The 18,160-nt window shown below is 47.1% G+C and overlaps 1 protein-coding gene across 8 annotated transcripts; it reads left to right on the top strand.

Moving 5' to 3' along the window:
- Window positions 1-6,473: 6,473 nt before the first annotated feature.
- Window positions 6,474-16,815, top strand: DNAJB2 (DnaJ heat shock protein family (Hsp40) member B2). 8 transcript variants are annotated; one of them, XM_043997175.1, is made up of 11 exons: window positions 6,474-6,523; window positions 8,770-8,909; window positions 9,956-10,049; window positions 11,522-11,631; window positions 12,027-12,086; window positions 12,284-12,397; window positions 12,639-12,716; window positions 12,997-13,096; window positions 13,578-13,648; window positions 13,982-14,488; window positions 15,772-16,815. In XM_043997175.1, exons 3-11 carry the CDS (start codon window positions 9,985-9,987, stop codon window positions 15,945-15,947), a joined length of 1,281 nt encoding a protein of 426 aa, XP_043853110.1. In that variant the 5' UTR covers window positions 6,474-6,523; window positions 8,770-8,909; window positions 9,956-9,984; the 3' UTR covers window positions 15,948-16,815. The 8 variants fall into 8 exon arrangements, with proteins under 8 accessions (XP_043853110.1, XP_043853104.1, XP_043853103.1 ...); XM_043997172.1 differs by lacking the exons at window positions 6,474-6,523; window positions 8,770-8,909 and adding exons at window positions 9,393-9,547; window positions 15,400-15,448 and having other exon boundaries at window positions 15,772-15,913; XM_043997174.1 differs by lacking the exons at window positions 6,474-6,523; window positions 8,770-8,909 and adding exons at window positions 9,479-9,547; window positions 9,763-9,847.
- Window positions 16,816-18,160: the final 1,345 nt, after the last annotated feature.

Genomic DNA, 18,160 nt, shown 5'->3' with positions numbered 1-18,160 from the left:
GGGTACTGTAGCTGACATTCAGTCACCCTCCCTGTCCCAGGGTAGGGAAGACCCATCTCTCTTGTTGCCTTTTCTCCTGGGTCCACTTGATACTTTTATGCCCAGACAGTGAGTCAGTCACCCCAGAGGCAGGGAAGGGTGTTTGTCTCTTCCTGTTTAAGACATCAGGATATGAGGCAAGTAGGGACACTGATCTGGAGAGGGGGAATACAGCTGTCCTGGAACAGGACCCTGGGCTTTCAGCTTTAGCTAGAAAGAGCTTTCCTGACACCTGAGGTGAGCTTAAAGTTGGTGCCACATTGGAGAGGGAAATGAAGGATGAGACTGAGAAAAAAAAGGAAAAGAAGAATGGAAGTTGGGAAGGGAGAGAGAAAAATGGTTGCTTGATAGAGGGGAACATAGAAATTAGGAGGAAAGTCACCCATGGTCTCCCTATGCTTTAGGAGGTTTGGGAATGTGCCAAAATTAAAAATATTATAGCATTACTGGGAGTTGAGTTTTTATGTGGGGAAAGAATTTGTTGTTCTAAAAGCACTTCCCAGTTACCCAAATGCAATCTAGCTCACTGTCTTCCTCGTGTTCAATTATGAGCCCAATTCATCATGAATCTGAAGTTCTTGTCTTTGATATATGTACCCTCTCACTGGGCTGACTATACAATTGCATGCCATAGTCTACAGAATAGACATGCTTTTGCCATGTTGTTTTTCCTCTATAGATTGCTAAGCCACTTTCTTTGGATTAATCATGAATCTTGTTGAGGAGGCCTGGAAAGGTCTATGGTATTGATGCAATCACAGTCATTGGTATGACAATAGAATCATCATATTTGGACTCAACACTACAGTCCCTGACATGCTATTTGAGAAAGCAGAAATGGTGTTTGAAAATACAAAGTAAGGCATAATGGCTATATCAGTACATGTAGACACAAAGAAATTTGCGTTAGAGGTGATATAACATTTAAAATATTTGGGGGCAGCTAGGTGGCACAGTGGATAAAGCACCAGTCTTGGATTCAAGAGCACCTGAGTTCAGATTTGGCCTCAGACACTTGACATTTACTAGCTGTGTGACTCTGGGCAAGTCACTGAACCTTCATTGCCCCCCCCCCCAAAAAAGACAAAATATTGGGGGGGGGTAATCAAAAGTTTTCTTAAGAAGGCAGATACCGAAAGAATCATACCTGATTTTATTACCTAAAAAAAATGAAGAGAACATAAATAATCCTACTTTCTTGTCTTAACACAATCTCTGTGAGAAAGGTCTATATCAATAGCAAAAATATCTTTAATGAAAATATGAAGGAACAGGGAAGTTTTACAAATTATTTTCTTTGAAAAAAAGTTTTGGTGATGTCTTTTTTTGGAACTTTAGACCATATTTATTCCTTAATATATATCCCTTCCACTCTGACCCAGAAAGCTTTATACAATACCCAAAATTAAAAAAACAAAAAACAAACATAAGATCTTCAAAAACAATCAATTCATCAACTAGGTTCAACAGCATATATTTCATTCCACCTTTCCAAGAAAATGAGGGAGGTACTACAAGATTGGAGAATGGTAAGCTCATTCCAATTTTCAAAGAATGAAAGAGAACAGTCAGTCAACTATAAGCCAATAAGCTTGACTGTGATTACTGGGAAAATTCTGGAATGGATCATTAAAGAAATGGTAAACAGACAGCTAGAAAAGGAGACAGTGACATAGCCATCATGGATGTATCAGGAATGAGTCATTCCAGACTAAATATATTTCTCATTTTTGGACAGGGTTACTAAACTGGTAAGGAAGAGAAATGCTAGAGATATAGTTTACCTCCATTTCAGCAAAGTGTCTGATAAAGTATGTCATACCATTCTCATGGGAAAGATGGAAAGATGTGGAATAGATGAAAAATGTAATTAGATAAATTTGAAACAGGTTGAATGCTTAGCCTCAAAAAGTAGTTGTTAATAGTTCAATATCAACTTGGTAGGCCTGCATTTGAATGCCTCAGGTAAATATACTTGGTCCTTTACTATCTACCATTTTTATCAGTGACTTGAATGGAAGCCTAGATGGTATTCACATTGAATTTGCAGAGAAAACAAAGCTGGGAGGAACACCTAACAGATCAGATGATATATGACCTTGACAGGCTAGGTCATTGGACTGAACCCAAATCCAGTAAGGAATACATGCAAAGTCTTATGGTTGGCTTCAAAACAATCAACTTAAGGCATATAGGAAAAATTTGAAACTCAAAAATATAAAAAAACAAAAACAAATGTTAAAAATTGTCTTTACATGTAACTGGAAAAAAATAAAACTCTATTTTGAAAAAGAAATATAGGGTAAAATAGCAGTTTGTTTGCAGTTTTAAGGGACTGCAAGCTTAATTGAGTCAGAAGTGTGATGTGGCAAACCAGAAAGCAAATATGATGTTGGGCTATATTAAGACAGTTGTAGCTTCCAGGAATAAGGAGGAGATAGCTTCTAAACTACAGATTTCAATGGGTCTGTTTACTTGGATGGGGGGAAAACTACATCTTTTTTTTTTTTTTTTTGGTGAGGCAATTGAGGTTAAGTGACTTGCCCAAGGTCACACAGCCAGTGTCAAGTGCCTACGGTCAGATTTGAACTCAGGTCCTCATGAATCCAGGGCTGGTGCTCTATCCACTGCACCACCTAGCTGCCCAGAACTACATCTTAATTGTCATTAAGCTAGAGCTGAAATTGAGTGTTTTGTTCTGTTACAAATATAGGAAAGAAATGGTATTTTGAGAAGGGGTCTGTGGGCTTCACCAGATGACCAAAGGGGTCCATGACCTGACCTGACCAGATCATATCTGGAATACTGTGTTCCACTCTGGGTATCAGAGTTTACAATGGACCTGGTAAGCAGGAGAGCATCAGGGAAACCAGGATGGGGAAGGGCCTTGTATTCTTGTCTTATGATGTATGTTCGGGAAGATCTAGACATATTTAGTCTGGAGAAGACCTGGGATAGCAATCTTCTTCAAGTCTCACTTTCTCCATCTGTAAAATGAGGATAATAATAGAATAGACACCACAGAGTTATTGTGTGCATGAAATTAAATGAGATAGCACAGGCCAAACCCCTTGCATACCCTAAATTATCTCTCTATGTACATATCAGCTGTCATTGTAAGAGGAGTTAAATGTATTTTGTGTGAGCCATAGAAGGCATAAATAGAAATAATGAGTGAAAGCTGCAAAGAAGCAAATTTACATTTGATGTGTGTGTGTGGACCCTAATTTACAATTAGAGCTGTCTAAAAGTTGGATAAATTTCCTCATCGATATTATATCATTATAATGGGGCTACATTATTGGATGTCTTCAAGTACAGGCTATATGCCCAGTATTATTATACTGGGTATTCATGCATGGTATGGGTCAGACTCAATGGGGATTGAGATCCCATCTATCTCTAAAATCCTGTGATTCCATGATCCTTTCATCTCTTCCTTCAGGCAAAGCTTGGTCATGATAATTACAAAGCATTCTGTTACAATCAATAAACAAAATTTCCTAATTAATGAATGCTCACTTGGTTTCTAGTTCTTTATGTATCAAGGGCCAACCTATGGATTGTGTGCTTATGTAGGCTTTGTTTCCTTTGCTGCTTCTGGTGATGTCTGGCTCAGTGCTAAAGGATGTATGCTTTCAAGTGAAGAAACAATTTCCTTATTGGTTCCTTTATCCCCTAACAGAAATAGGGGGAGTGGGATTTATTTTTAGACTATTAGCTGCTCATTCAGAATGAACCATTCATTCAGTAGACTATAAAGGAAGAGACAACTTCTACTCTCTTTTTTTTCTCTTCCGGACTCCAGAAAGTTGGTATGGAACTCTCTTTGTTATTTCCCATGAAGATAGGGAAAGAAGGCCTCTTTTTTTTTTTGGTGAGGCAATGGGGGTTAAGTGACTTGCCCAGGGTCACACAGCTAGTAAGTGTCTGAGGCTGGATTTGAACTCAGGTCCTCCTGACTCCAGGGCCAGTACTCTATCCACTGCGCCATCTAGCTGCCCCAGAAGGCCTCGTCTTAACCCTCAGCACTGATGCTTCCACATGACAGCTAAAGCAAGTGCTGTCTGGGTGAACCTGAGCCTGGGCTTCAGGCCCCTGGCTGCCTCTTCTACCCTCTGTTTCTTTCTTGGGCATAGGTGTCTGACATGGATGTTTGCAGCCCTGCACCCCTCATTTGAAGCCGAGCAGCAGCAAGAGGAGGTTTGTGCAACTGTACTCTTCTTGAAGAAGATCACTGCTGATAGGAAGATGGGTCAAGTCATAGTCTCTTTTGTCAGGAAGGAAATGTAGACTTAAAAATTGATACTTAGGGGCGGCTAGGTGGTTCAGTGGATAAAGCACCAGCCCTGGATTCAGGAGTACCTGAGTTCAAATCTGGCCTCAGACACTTGACACTTACTAGCTGTGTGACCCTGGGCAAGTCACTTAACCCCCATTGCCCCCCCCCCAAATTGATACTTAGAACCTAACCCATGAGACTGGGATTTCTGAACAACCATTTCCCCTTCATCTTGATTCTCTACCATCTGAACAACTCCCTCAAGGTTCACATCTGGTAAGCTAGGTCAGGTGTTGGGGTCATCATCTTATTCATGGTAATCTTCTCTGAGAAGGGTATAGTTGCAGAAACCCCCTGCCACCAATCAGTTCTGATCAAGGGGCTTGGAATATCCTGGCTTCTTGAATTTTCAAGAAAGCCTCCAAAGCTGAAAACATTCATCTCAGGATCACTGCTTAATCACCTATACTCAGGGAGGGAAACACAAAACTGAAGAAGCAACTAGAACCTCAAGATCCCAGCTCAAGCCCACTTAGATGAATATATACTCTAGCTTTGTAGCTAACCCCAATTCCATTTTAGATTCAACAAAGAGGTGGCAAGGGAGGAAAAGGGAGGGAAGGGGAGGGGAAGAGAACCACTCATCACAGGAAGTCAAAGAAAAAGCCCCCTCTTGGGGCGGCTAGGTGGCGCAGTGGATAGAGCACCGGCCCTGGAGTCAGGAGGACCTGAGTTCAAATCCAGCTTCAGACACTTGACACTTACTAGCTATGTGACCCTGGGCAAGTCACTTAACCCCAATTGCCTCACAAAAAAAAAAAAAAGAGAGAGCCTTACAGAGTCCCTGCATATTCAGTACACGGGGAGAGAGATCGATTGCAGAAGTTGTCTTTTCCTGAGGAGGTGGCTCTTTCTGGCTCAGTGGCCAATCCTTTTTTGAAGCATCACCCTTCTTTTGCCATCACAGGGACCAAGATATTGCTGAATCATTCCAAGACACAAAGTCCTTCAGTGCCAAGCCAGAACACAAGTGGCTTGCCAGAAGTGACCAGGGAAACTCAGTTCAGCTACACACATGCTCCATGAGTCATGCTCATGAATAATGCCAGGGCATGTGAGAGAGGGTTGGGGTTTGTAATGACCTACATCATATTGTTTATTATCTATACAATTTATTTTGACATCTGTTGACTTTATAGTATTCCTATTTGCCCTTTCATGAGCATTTCTTCTTTCCCAAGTTAGATATTACAGAGATGATCAGCATTAACCAGTGAGCTGCACATAGTAGGTGTTCAATAAATACTTGCTGATGTTTATTATGGTGGTGGTAGTGAATGAGAAAGAGATATTAGTTTTTGAAGTGCAATTAACATAGCCTTCTTAACTATGTGGAAGCACTGAGGAGCCCCTGAAAAGTTTTTTTGTTTGTTTTTGTTTGTTTGTTTGTTTTTTTTGCAGGGCAATGAGGGTTAAGTGACTTGCCCAGGGTCACACAGCCAGTTAAGTGTCAAGTGTCTGAAGCTGGATTTGAACTCAGGGAGTCCTGAATTCAGGGCCGGTGTTTTATCCACTGGGCCACCTAGCTGTTCCCCCCCCCCCCCGCCCCCAGACATAAAGTTTTAAAAATAGTCTAAGGGAACAGCGATAAGGACCTGGACTAGAATGGTAGAATTGGGGCCGGGCAGAGAGGGAGAGGAGTAGAGAGAGGAGAATGTCTGAGAAAAATATTGTGTCAATAGAATTGACAAGGGCTTGGCAACTGATTGGTTATGGCATGTAAGAGTGAAGGGAAAGTATATGATGAGGTTGAGATTTGGGCTCTGAGTGACTAGAAAAAATGCTGATGCAAGCCCACAATAGAAAAGGACACGGTGAGAGGAGTTTTAGGAAGTTGTCTTGTCTGGGAGGTGTTGAGTGGGAGGTGGCAGCGGGATGTGTGGGTGGATATGTGCTGCAGGCAGCTGGAGGTTTGGCATTAGAGTTTTCAGAGAAGTGTTTAGGGCTGGGCTGAATGCATAGATTTTTAGAGTCATGTGCACAGAGGCGACAATTGAATCCATGGAAACGGGATGAGATCACCAAGAAAAAGAGTGGAGAGAGAGAAAACCTAGGACAGAGCTTTGGGGGACACCCACACTTAGGGGGAGGGAAGAAGATGGTGAACCAGTAAAGGAAATTGAAAAGGAGCAGAGAAAGAAGGTAGGAGAAAAACAAAGTCGAAGAAGCTCAAGGAGGGGAGAAGGTTCAGGAGGAGAGGGTGGGCATGTATTAAATGTTACAGAAAAATCAAGGAGCCAGGACAGACAAAAACTAACTATTCTTTCTCAGTAACTTTGAAAAAGCCATATGAGTCTGCATTCTTATCTTGACTGTGAATAGTGTAAACTTAAATTCAAGAAGCATTTAAGTGCCTTCAAAGTGCTAAGCGCTGTGCCAGGCATGGGGATAAAAAGCCAAAATAAAAAACTAGTCCCTACCCTCAAAAAGCTTACAATCTACCAGAGAGGTACAACATTTCTCCACAGAAGCCCATACAAGATTATTTGAAGAGAGAGAGCACACAAATGGTTCAGGACATCAGGACAGGCTTGACTTGAGCTTTGAAGAAAGGCAAGGATTAGAAGAAGAAGGGAACATGGATGAATAGTCCAGGGAGGTAGGCTACTGCTTGTCAAGAGGCAGGATGAAATTCTGAGTTTGAGGAAAACCACGTAGGCTAGTTGAACTGAAACACAGAACTCATTAAAAGGAGGAATTGGAAACAAACTAGAAAAGGTTAGCAGGACAGTGACCTGGTCAGTCCTGTACTTTGGGAAGATAATTTTGGCAGATGTTTGGAGGATAGATTGTTGAGATCAAGGACCAGAATCAGGGAATACAAGTAGGAGGTTATTTATACCAGTATTGATGGCATTTTTCATCAATATTACCTCATTTGATCCTCAATACAACCCTGGGAGGTATGTGCTTTTACACCCCCATTTTACAGATGAGGAAAATAAGACAGACAGAAGTTAAGTGACTTGCCCAGGGTCACACAGCTAGTGAGCCTCTGAGGCTGGATTTGAACTCAGATCTTCTTGACTTCAAGTCCAGTGCTCTATCCACTGTATAATCTAGCTTTCTCTACACTATTACACTAATCTAGACAAGAGCCCAGACTAAGCCAATGGCTGGGTGAATATAAAGAAGGGGATGGATGTAAGAAATGGGGGGAGGGTGTTAGAATTGATGACACTTCACAATTCACCGCCAATGGGAAGGTTAGGGAGAGGGAGTCTATAATATGACACTGAGGCTGCAGGCACGGGTGATTGACTGGGATAGATGCTCTAAGCAGAAATAGAGAAGTTTGGACAGAAAGGGAGGCAGGCGGGTTGGGGATAAATAATGAGCTCCATATAGGGTATGTTGATTTTGAGATGACTGTGGGACATCTACAGGGAGATGTCCAACAGGCAATTTATGATGCCTAACTAGAGCCCCAGGGAGAGATTAGTGCTGGATATATAGGTCTGGAAGTCATTCACCTGGAGATGCTAATTGAACCCAAGGGATATGATGACATCAGTAAAAAGGAGGGTGTAGAGAAAGGAGAAAAGGCCAAGCCCTCAGACACCAAAATTTAGTGGGGCAGGATCTTTAGGATCCAGACCATGTCTGATGTTGAGGACTAGATGAAAGCAAACAGAGGTTCAAATCCAGCTCTCTACACTTGCATTAAGAAGTGGAACCGAGGGCAGCTAGGTGGCGAAGTAGATAAAGCACCGGCTTTGGATTCAGGAAGACCTGAGTTCAAATCTGCCCTCAGACACTTGATACTTAATAGCTGTGTGACCCTGGGCAAGTCACTTAACCCTCATTGCTCCGCAGGGAAATAAAACAAAAGGAGAAGTGGAACCAAATGATTCTGAGTTGGGAGAGAATATAGAAGGGATCAGTTTGGGGAGGAAATGATGAATTTAAGTAAACATCTCTTCTAACCTCCCTTTGGAAGCTCTCTCTTCCCGGTATCTGCTATTGCCAGGATAAATTAAACTCCTTGAGGGGGATTATCTAGATGTTGTTTGTTTTTAATATTAGTATTCCCCACATCTAGCACAGTGCCTAGCACTCCATAAATGCTTGTAAAATCGATTTGTATGGTAATGTGTTTTGCATGATTGAACATGTAGAACCTTTATCAAATTGCTTACTGTCTCAAGGAGGGGGAAGGTGAGGGAGGGAGAGATAAAATTTGGAACTCAAAACTTTTTTTTTGAAATGAATGTTAAAAATTGTCTGTAAAGCGCGTGGAACATGTAACTGGGGGGAGACAAAATATTATTTTTAAAAATCAAGTTGAGTTAAAGGGATGGGTATAGTGAAAGTGCTGTGGAACATGGCTGATGCAGAAATTTCTTTTCCATATCTGTAATGAATTTTGTTTTTTCTTGCCTTTCCAGTGAGTAGGGGAGGGGAGAAAGAGATAATTTGGAACTGAAAAGATAAACTCTAAAAGAAAGACTTCTGGGTTTGGAAACAGGATCTGGGTTAAAATTCCATTTCTTCTGAGCAGTGTGACCTGGGACAGTAGAAAGCAACGGTAGGCACTTAATAAATGTAAATGCACTGTCTTCGTGACTGGAATCAGGGAGTCTGGGTTCAAATCCCAGCTCTGCTGAATACATTATCTGTGTGACCTTGGGCAAGTCACTCTTTGAGCCTCAGTTCCTCATCCGTATACAGAGGTTGAATCAGATGGCCTTTGGGGTCCCGCTCTGGAGCCACGATCCCTGGGTTTTATGTTGGTGGGGTCCTGGTGCTGAACGTGTGAGGGGTCGGCGTCTGGGGAGGGCTGTTGTTCCATGACACGCAATGAATGCCAGAGGGAGATTGGCACCTTGTTTGTGTGAGCCTGTTTGCCTAGCTGGCTCTCTGTTTTAGAGCGTGCGTCATCCTTGGAGCGTGTCTGTCTCTGCCTAGGCCCGTCGGTCCCGATGCCGGTGTCGTCATGGTACAAGCCCAAAATAGCTTCGGCCCCGCCTCCGCCTCCGAGCAGCCGCGGCTGCCTGCCCTTCTTCCCTTCCTCCCCCACCTCCCGTCTCCGAGCCGGGCCCGGAGCCAGCTCTTCTCAGTCTAGTATTTTCCCTGGCTCGGGCGCATGCTCGGGCCCCTTCACTAAGCTAGCGCTGGGCCGAGCTACGCAGTTCGGAAGCCAGAGCCGGAGCGAAGGCAGCCAGTGTTAGCAGTTCCCCAGACAGGAGCGGGGGGCGGGGGGCGGGGCTCCGCAGCACTGGTGGGCTGGCTTGGGCCGGGGGCTGGGGGTGGCCTGGGCCCGGAGAGGGGTGGGGGGAGGGGCCGCTTCTGTTTCCAGGGGTGGGGGCTGCTGGGAGTGAGCGCAGGGAGCAGCGATAGGGCTAGCTGGGCCTGAGCTCTGTTTGTTACTCGGGCAGCAGGAAGGGCTGGCTTGTATTGGGGCTGGCTATGAAACCTCCTTGGAGAGGAAGCATGTTGTGGATGCCTCACCCTGAAACCCATGAGGTTCGAGCTGCCCTTCTTTCTGCCTAGGAATTTTCCCTGAAGGAGTACGTTCCTCCCCATTACCTGGGGGAAGTTCTAGCCTCTTACTGACAAATTCCTCTTCTGCAGCCTCATTAGGGACAGATAGACGGGCTGCTATGGCATCCTACTACGAGATCCTGGATGTGCCTCCAAGTGCCTCCCCTGATGACATCAAGAAGGCGTAAGTGCCCCCATCCCTGGGCATCAGTGAGGCTTCTCTTACTCCCATGAAACTTCTTCCTGGCAAGCAACACCAGTGGGTGTGCCTGGGAGCATCGATGAGAGAACAAGGCCCTCTGAAAGATCTAGGGCTTTGTCCAGGTCTCATGGATAGAGGAAGCAATGTGAGAAAGCTATAACAAAATGAAGGTGGTGTCATAGAGTGAAAAAAGTACTGGACTTGGAGTCAGGGGGCCTGGTTTTGAATTGAGACTGTTACTAAAAGCTGTGTGATCTTGGACAAGGGAGTTCAGCTTTCCCACCTTCAGATCCCTCATCTGGAAAGTGAAGGGATCGGACAAGATATGATGTATGGCGCTTTCCCGTCTGAAGGCTGTGGTCTTCATAAGCTGTGAATGCTTGTGTGACTTACACTGAGGATTCCCTTCCTGAACCCAGTCCCTTTAGATTTTAAGTTTTTCCCTTTGCTGGGGATGTCCCTGGGCAGCCTGCTTTCAGACTTAGGGACCCTGATTATCATGGGATAGAGTTAAAGTGGAGCTGAGGTCAAAGGGGCCACACTTAGGGAAAATGAAGAAAACTGTTGCCCCTGTCCCCTTACTGGCCACTGTAGGCATGCTTAAGGATTCCTAGTCCTTCTGGGGAGATCACTGGGAGGGATCAGAGCTGCAGCTGCTCTTCTCTTGATTCCATCATCAACAAACCTTTACCCAGTACCTATGGGCAGCTAGATGGCACAGTGAATGGAGTACTGGCCCTGAAATTGGATAGACCTGAGTTAAAATCTCATCTCAGACACTTACTAGCTATGTGACCTTGATCAAGTCACTTAAACCCAATTGCCTTAAAACATCCAGGGCCATCTCCGGTCATCCTGATAACATATCTTGTCCCTGGACCCAGATGGCTCCAGAGGAAAAAGTGAGGCTGGTAACTTTTCACAGCCCTTCCTCACTTAAATCCAATTCAGTGCAAGTCATGATATCTGCCATGGTCTTCTTTGAGAACGAAGGACAAAAAACAACTCAGTACCTACCCTGTCTAGGGCACTGTGCTCAGTGTTTGAGGGGGGTAGGAAAGGGTGGAGGGCTAGATATAAAAGTATAAAACACAATCCCTGTCCTCCAGAAGTTTACACTCTAGTTGGATATATGAGGTATAGCCACTGAAAGATATACAATAGAGTAAAAACAAATATGGCGCACTACTCCAGTATCTTAGCCAAGGAAAGCCCAAATGGTGTCCCAAAGAGATGGACATGACTGAAACAATGATGATGACAAAAGACAAACAAGGTAGAGAGTGGGGGGGGGATGGCAGTGAATCATCTAGTAAAAATTACTTGTGGAGAATGAAGTGGGAGAGAAGGAATCTTGGCGACCTTGGGCAAATACTAGAAACGAAGAGATGGGAAGAGAGATGGAGTCTCAGGAAGACCCCTCTCATGATTCCCCCTCTTCTCCCCACTTGTAGCTACAGAAAGAAGGCGCTACAGTGGCATCCAGACAAGAATCCTGACAACAAGGAATTTGCAGAGCAGAAGTTTAAGGAAGTTGCAGAGGCCTATGAAGTGCTGTCTGACAGTAAGGGCCTGAAGCTTGGCTCATTTTGGACTATACTTTTCATCTGTTCCTTTACCCATTACCTGCTTTTTACTAGAGAGCCCCTTTTCTCCTTTCCCGTTTCTGTTTCAACTTGCGGGTCTCCCTGGGATTATGTATGCTCTACCTCCCCTCTTGAAGGGGACTTGTGGATTTTCTTTTACTTTTTTTTGGCTTTAGTCCTCATTCATTCATTCATTTTGCATATATCTCTCCTACCCACTGACTCTATACCCAAGGCAATCCCAGTAGGGACAACCTCAGCCTGCTCATGGATGGTCCCAGGATTGTGGCAGCCCCGGGGAGGGAGTAGAAGGACATGACTCTGTTGTTATCATAGCCAGTGGGGAGAGCTGACATAACATTTTTTCTTTTAGAGAATAAACGGGACGTCTATGACCGCTATGGCAAAGATGGACTATCTGGGCCTGGGGCTGGTAGGTGGAGTTGGGAGGGAGGCAGATGGGTATATGAGATGGTGAGTTCCTGGTGGGATGGAGAGGGGATGACCAAGCCTAGTCAACCTCTCTCTCGAGTGTTTACCTTGGGAGCAGTTGCATATATCTTCCATATAGTGTTCCACCTGGATCTGTGGGTCACACATTTGTCCTGTCCTGTCCCCCCCACCCCTTAGCAGGTTCAGATTCTCCATGGGCCAGATCTGGTGGATTCACCTTCACCTTTCGAAATCCTGATGACGTCTTCAGGGAATTTTTTGGGGGCCAAGACCCATTTGATGATTTTTTTGGTGAGTAGGTGACTGGATATCCCTCTTTCATCCTGACGATGTTCAAAACTAAGGGTGGGAGAAGACCTAAGTTCTTGAGACAATAACAATTTTTTCAGGGATGAGCTCCAAAGCAGTACTATGGGGAAAGTTTCTCAGACAAGGGTCCTCAGGAAAGAAAGGAAAGCTGAGGGTGACCTTGCTGAGGATCTTTCTCTCCTTCTGTTGGATCCATACTGAGGGAGCTGTTTGCTGTTTGCAGATGACATAGACCCAGGTCAGGGCCCAGCACGCCCCAGAGCCTTCTTTGGTTTTTCGTCTCCCTTCTCTTCCCGCCCAGGTAGATATTGCTCTTCCCTCCCATCCTAGTCCTTAAATCCCATGGTCCTTCCACTCTAGCCTTCCATCCTTCCTTCTACTCGCTTTCCACTACTTGCTAAATTGATCTTTGGCCTCCCAGCCTACTCCACGGTGGCTCCTGAAGCCTTCCTACTCAGGAGGTCTCAGGGGGCATGCTCAATTGGTTCCATAGCTGCTCCCTAAATCCATTGCTTTCTTTGCTGGTGCCTCCAACCATTGGATGAGTCTGTTTTTCTCCTCCTTTCCCCTCCTCCCTACAGCCTTTGCTTCATCCTTCTCCTTCAGTCCTGGGGCCCGAAGCATGCGTTCTGTGACCACCTCTACCACCTTTGTTAATGGCCGCCGGATTACTACCCGAAGGTAGGGCTCCCTGTGGAAGAAGTATATCATCATGCGTTTGAGACTCTAGACTTAGGTTTTCATTCTGGATCTTTCGTTTACTTCTTGTATAATTTAGATATGACATCATCTTTCTGGGTCTCAGTTTCTTCCTCTTTATAATGAACCAGATGATCTTTGAGGTCCCTTCTGGCTCTCTAAGATGCTCTGATTCTACTTCTTTTTTTTGTTTGTTTGTTTTGGTGGGGCAGTGGGGGTTAAGTGACTTGCCCAGGGTCACACAGCTAGTAAGTGTTAAGTGGCTGAGGCCAGATTTGAACTCAGGTCCTCCTGAATCCAGGACCAGTGCTTTACCTACTGCACCACCTAGCTGCCCCTAAGATGCTCTGATTCTAATGATGGGGAGGAAAGTGTAGGGGCAGGAGCTTGGAGGTTGGGGGACCTTGGGGAGGAGGATGTTGGTGAAACAACCAGGTGAAAGTAACTGTATCATCTATTACAGAATCCGGGAGAATGGAGAGGAACGGGTGGAGGTTGAGGAAGATGGGGAGCTGAAGTCAGTCCTTGTCAATGGTAAGAGACACCATCATCATTTGGCTCATAGACAGGAATATGTAGCTTCTGCTCCTCTTTCTGAGCTTCTCATTGGGTGGAAGAAGTTTCCCTTTGGCCTACTCATAGGCAGGAGTTAGTGGGTTGGGGCTACCCATGGGCGTGGGAAGGACTCTGAGAAGGTGCCGTCTATGTGTGGGAGTCCTCTGGTGACATGACACAGAGGGGGAGAACACAAATGGAGATATGGAGGGTTCTTCTAGGGACCTGATCAGAGACATGCGAGAAAATGGGGGAGAACCTATGGCAGCTGCTGGCCTGGAGGTTACACAGAGCTTTGATTATGTCCTGCAGGGATCCCTGATGACCTAGAGCTGGGGCTGGAACTGAGTCGCCGAGAGCAGATGGATTTGACCAAAGAACCTAATGCAGCTCTGCCCAAGTCATTACGTGTCTTACGCCTGTCAGACAGTGAACCTTCTGATGAAGACGAGGACATGCAACTTGCCATGGCCTATAGCCTATCGGAGCAGGAGGAAGCTGAGAAGAAAGCTGCGGCAGGTGGGCGTGGGCGGGGCAGTCAACGGTCAGGGAGTCCTGGATCCCGGGCCCAAGAAACGGAGAAGAAGGCCATAGGTGGGCGTCGGGGCAGTCAACAGCATAGGAGTCCTGGGCCCCGGGCCCAAGAGGCAGCCGAGAAGAAGGCCACAGGTGGGCGGCGGGCAGGCCAACGTCAGGGGAGTCCTGGGCCCCGGACCTATGATGCAGCCGAGAAGAAGACCGCGGGTGGGCGGCGGGGCCGCCCCCTGCAGAGAAGTCCTGAGACCCGGGCCCGAGAGACAGCCGAGAAGAAGTCTGCAGGTGGGCAGCGGGCCCACCAATGGCAGGGGCATCCTGAGACTCAGGCCCAGGATCCGGGTGTGGGGGTGGTTCAAGAAGGGGCACAGAGAGTGGCCAGAGAGCCCAGCCTGGATTCTGAGGAGAAAGCATCTCGCTGTATCATCCTCTGAAGACCGGGTCCCAGTCACCTTAAGGCAGCTCCCCGGGAGGCGCACCTCTCAGCTGGAGTTCAGTTCATCCCTCTAACACCGTCTAAACTCCAAACTCACCTCCATGGCCCTCTGGGCTTCCCCTCTTAACCATTAGCCCTGACTCGGGCTTGAGTCTGCTCTGGCCAGGGGGTTTGCTGCTGCCGTTGCTACTGTCCATGCTGTTTTTTGGTTTAAGCCCAGCACAGAAGAAACAAGTTCTGTCAGGTGGAAGGTGGGGAGGGGAAAGTTCATCAGGAAGGAGGAGATTAGCCTTGGGCAAGGGTCAGTGGGGGCCTTTAAGAAGAGAGCCTGAGGGCAGTGGTTGGGACTGACAGACAGCGTTTTGACCCTGGGGCCCGTTTCCATCTCTTACATAGCATGGTTTTTTTAGGGAAGGGCTTGGCCTGGAATCACCCTGGATCCTGGCTTGGGTGGCCCACTTGGTGGTCTGGGAGAGTTTGTCCTAGAGTGGTGGTGGTGAGGGACAATAGGAGTATCAATCTCTGCTCCTTTTGTACAGTTGTAGACCTTCTGACCCTTGCCACATGGGTGCTTCTGGGGTGAGGACTAAGGTGCAAGTGATGAGATCTCACTGTCTCTGTTGCTTCCCTCCTACAATTCCTTGAAGCTGTGCCCGCTGCTTCTCCTTCCTCAGACACCCCTCCCCACCCCCCCACTGCCCCACCCCTTCCCTGCTGGCTGGCTGCTTGATACCCCTCCCTTTCCCTCTTCCCCCACAAGGCTTTGGCGCTGAATGAGGAAGAAGCTGGAAGGGCCGTGGGTCTTCAGGGTAGGTAGGCTAAGGTGGACATTCAGTAGACTCTTGACTCTGAACCCCGCTAGAGTCCATTCCCTTCTTTCTCTAGTTGTTCCTGTCCCCTGTTGGGTCTTTGGACTGGTTGGTAAATGGGGTGCCCAGCAGAGAGAGGGATGGTATGGGATAAGGGATGATCACCAAGGCTTGGCCCTTGTGGGGACTGTGTATTCCCTCCCTACATCTGAAGCCCAAGGATGAAGCTTCGGGGGAGCCCCAGGCTTGGCTGCTGTGCTCTGCTCCCGGCTGCTTGGCGCTGACCCTTCTTTCCTGTCACCCCTGCCCTGCTCTCTCCCCAGATGTTTTCTCAACTGGATGTCCAGGACCCAGAGCCGTCACGAAGCTCCTTCAGGATGCTGCCCTTCCCTGGGTGCAGGGTGGGGGGATTCCCCTCCATTCCTCTCCCCCATCCATGCTGAGCTCTGAGCCGTGGCCCGGATGGTGTGCTTCAGGGGCAGGTGGGCGGTGGGCTTAGTAGTGGTAGACAACAGACTTCCCAGGGGGCTGTGTTCAGTAGCCCTTGGAAACTACATGTCCCATAATGCTGTGTACCCCTTCATAGATTGCCTGGGTGAAACTAAGTGGTGTGGGAGCAATGCATCTTAGGACATGCAGTTTCCACCAGTACCAGCCGCAGGCTGTCTCTCTCCTATCCTGTGACGACACAGAGGGATCCTATCCCTCCCAGAGGTGGAGAGTGTGTGGGTACACTGGGGAAAGGGAGAGTCAAGGGCTGGATCCAAGGCTCCTCCAACTCTGCCTCACCATTGGATTCCACTGGTTGGAGGAGGAGAAGCCAAGTCCCTCTGAATTGGGGTTGGGGGAGAGGGGAGGGGGAAGTTTTATTCATCAGTGTCGAGATGGAGTTGGGAAAACAGCAGCCACACCCCCAACATGCTGCCTGAAGGGCAGGAGGAGCCGCTATGCTGACCGAGGAGAGGCTTCCGAAGCCCCTGGCTGGGGAAGGCGAGGGGTGGGGCGGTTGGGTATTTGTTGGGTGTGGTGTGGGGTTAGGAATGGGGTGCGGATTAGGAACCTGGCACTGGTCCCAACGGACTGTGAGTGTGAGTTGTGCTAGGGACAGCTGAGTGGCGCTTGCGAGAGAGAACTGAAGGGCAGGTCCCTGCTTGTATGGCCTCCCTGGGCCTCCAACCCTCTTCCATTCATGATCTCTGCCTGGTGGAGCCTCGAGCAGGGGAGGAGGTGGGGGGGGGGGAGGAGGCATGAGTGCTCCACTGTGTCCAGCTTGCGAGGGTCGAGGGTCTGCTGGGCCACTGTGTGCTTAGCTCAGGTTCACGAGTGAAACACTGGAAGTCAATAAACCTGATGATATTTGGAGACTATATTGGCTGTCTTTGGAGCCTCCTTTCATGGACCAGCTCAGGGGAGCATGACAGGGGAAGTTCAAAGTAGTGTGTTACCTCTTCAGGTCTGAGGAACAAATTGTGAAAGATCGATCTGCTCCGCGGACAAATCTCCCCTCATCAAGGTTGACTTCAGTTTCTGAACCCCCTGGGGTCATCACCAGAAGCTGAGACTTGAGTCTAGTCTCAGTGCTGGGAAGTCAACCAAGTGGCTGATATCAGCATCTGCTCACTGAATGTGGAGTGAGGAAGCGTGCTGTATTGGCCAGAGTACAGGCCATCTGACACAAGGGGAGCCCAGGTCCAACTCCCCCCTCACTCACTAGATGCTTGACCTTGAGCAGGTCACATAAACTGAGTTGCAATTTCTCCATCTCTAAATAATAGCATCTATCTTACTGGGTTAAGAGATCAAATGAGAATGTATGTGAATTCTTTACAAACCTTAAAGTGCTTTTTAAATGTGAGCCATTAGAGATTTAGGCAGATGGTCACCCCCAGGTGGTCCTGCTGAGTCAGGACTTGGGGATGCCTTCCCGGAACCCTGAGTAAAGAGACATGGAGGGTTTGTGCCATCTAGCCAAAACTTGATTTAGTACCACCTGCTTGGGTAGGCGTGAGGGGGACCAAAGCTGCTCAAAACCAGCATCCAAATGTAGAGCTGCAGGGCTAGGAGTGAATCTGTCAGGCACATTGCTGATTGCACATGTGTGTTGTAGTGGAAGAACACTCCACAGAAAACTGACCGGCTCTGGTTTTAAAGGCAGCTCTGCTTCTGCCTAGGACCTTGGGGAAATTCCCCCTTTCTGTGCCTCAGTTTCTATATCTGTAAAATGAAAGCATCACACTCAGCTCCAAGTTCTCTTTCTGCTAAAAAAGTATATGAAACAGGGGCAGCTAGGTGGCGCAGTAGATAAAGCACCTGCCTTGGATTCAGGAGGACCTGAGTTCAAATCTGGCCTGACACTTGACACTTACTAGCTGTGTGACCCTGGGCAAGTCACTTAACCCCAATTGCCTCACCAAAAACAAAATTAATAAAATTAAAAAGTTTATGAAACAAACTTTGATTTAGGGTGTGTGTGGGGGTGTTCATGAATGGGAGACCTCCTGTGGTGGAGAGATTGGGGTGATATTTGGGACCACAGCACATCAAGGTGGTCCAGGAGGTAGAGGGAGGAGGTTGATCCATTGGCACCCCAGGAGAGAGCCATTAACATTTTCTACTAATGAGAGGAAGATAAACCTGGCAGGGAATCAAGCCCCAGAACTGGGGGAAACAGACAAGAGGCTGGGGGTGGGGCCTTGGAAGTCAGGCAGACAG

Source organism: Dromiciops gliroides, chromosome 3, assembly GCF_019393635.1.
Source record: "Dromiciops gliroides isolate mDroGli1 chromosome 3, mDroGli1.pri, whole genome shotgun sequence".
Lineage (NCBI taxonomy): Eukaryota > Metazoa > Chordata > Mammalia > Microbiotheria > Microbiotheriidae > Dromiciops > Dromiciops gliroides.
Note: the sequence above shows the minus strand (reverse complement) of the source record. Positions and strands in the feature narration are given on the sequence as shown.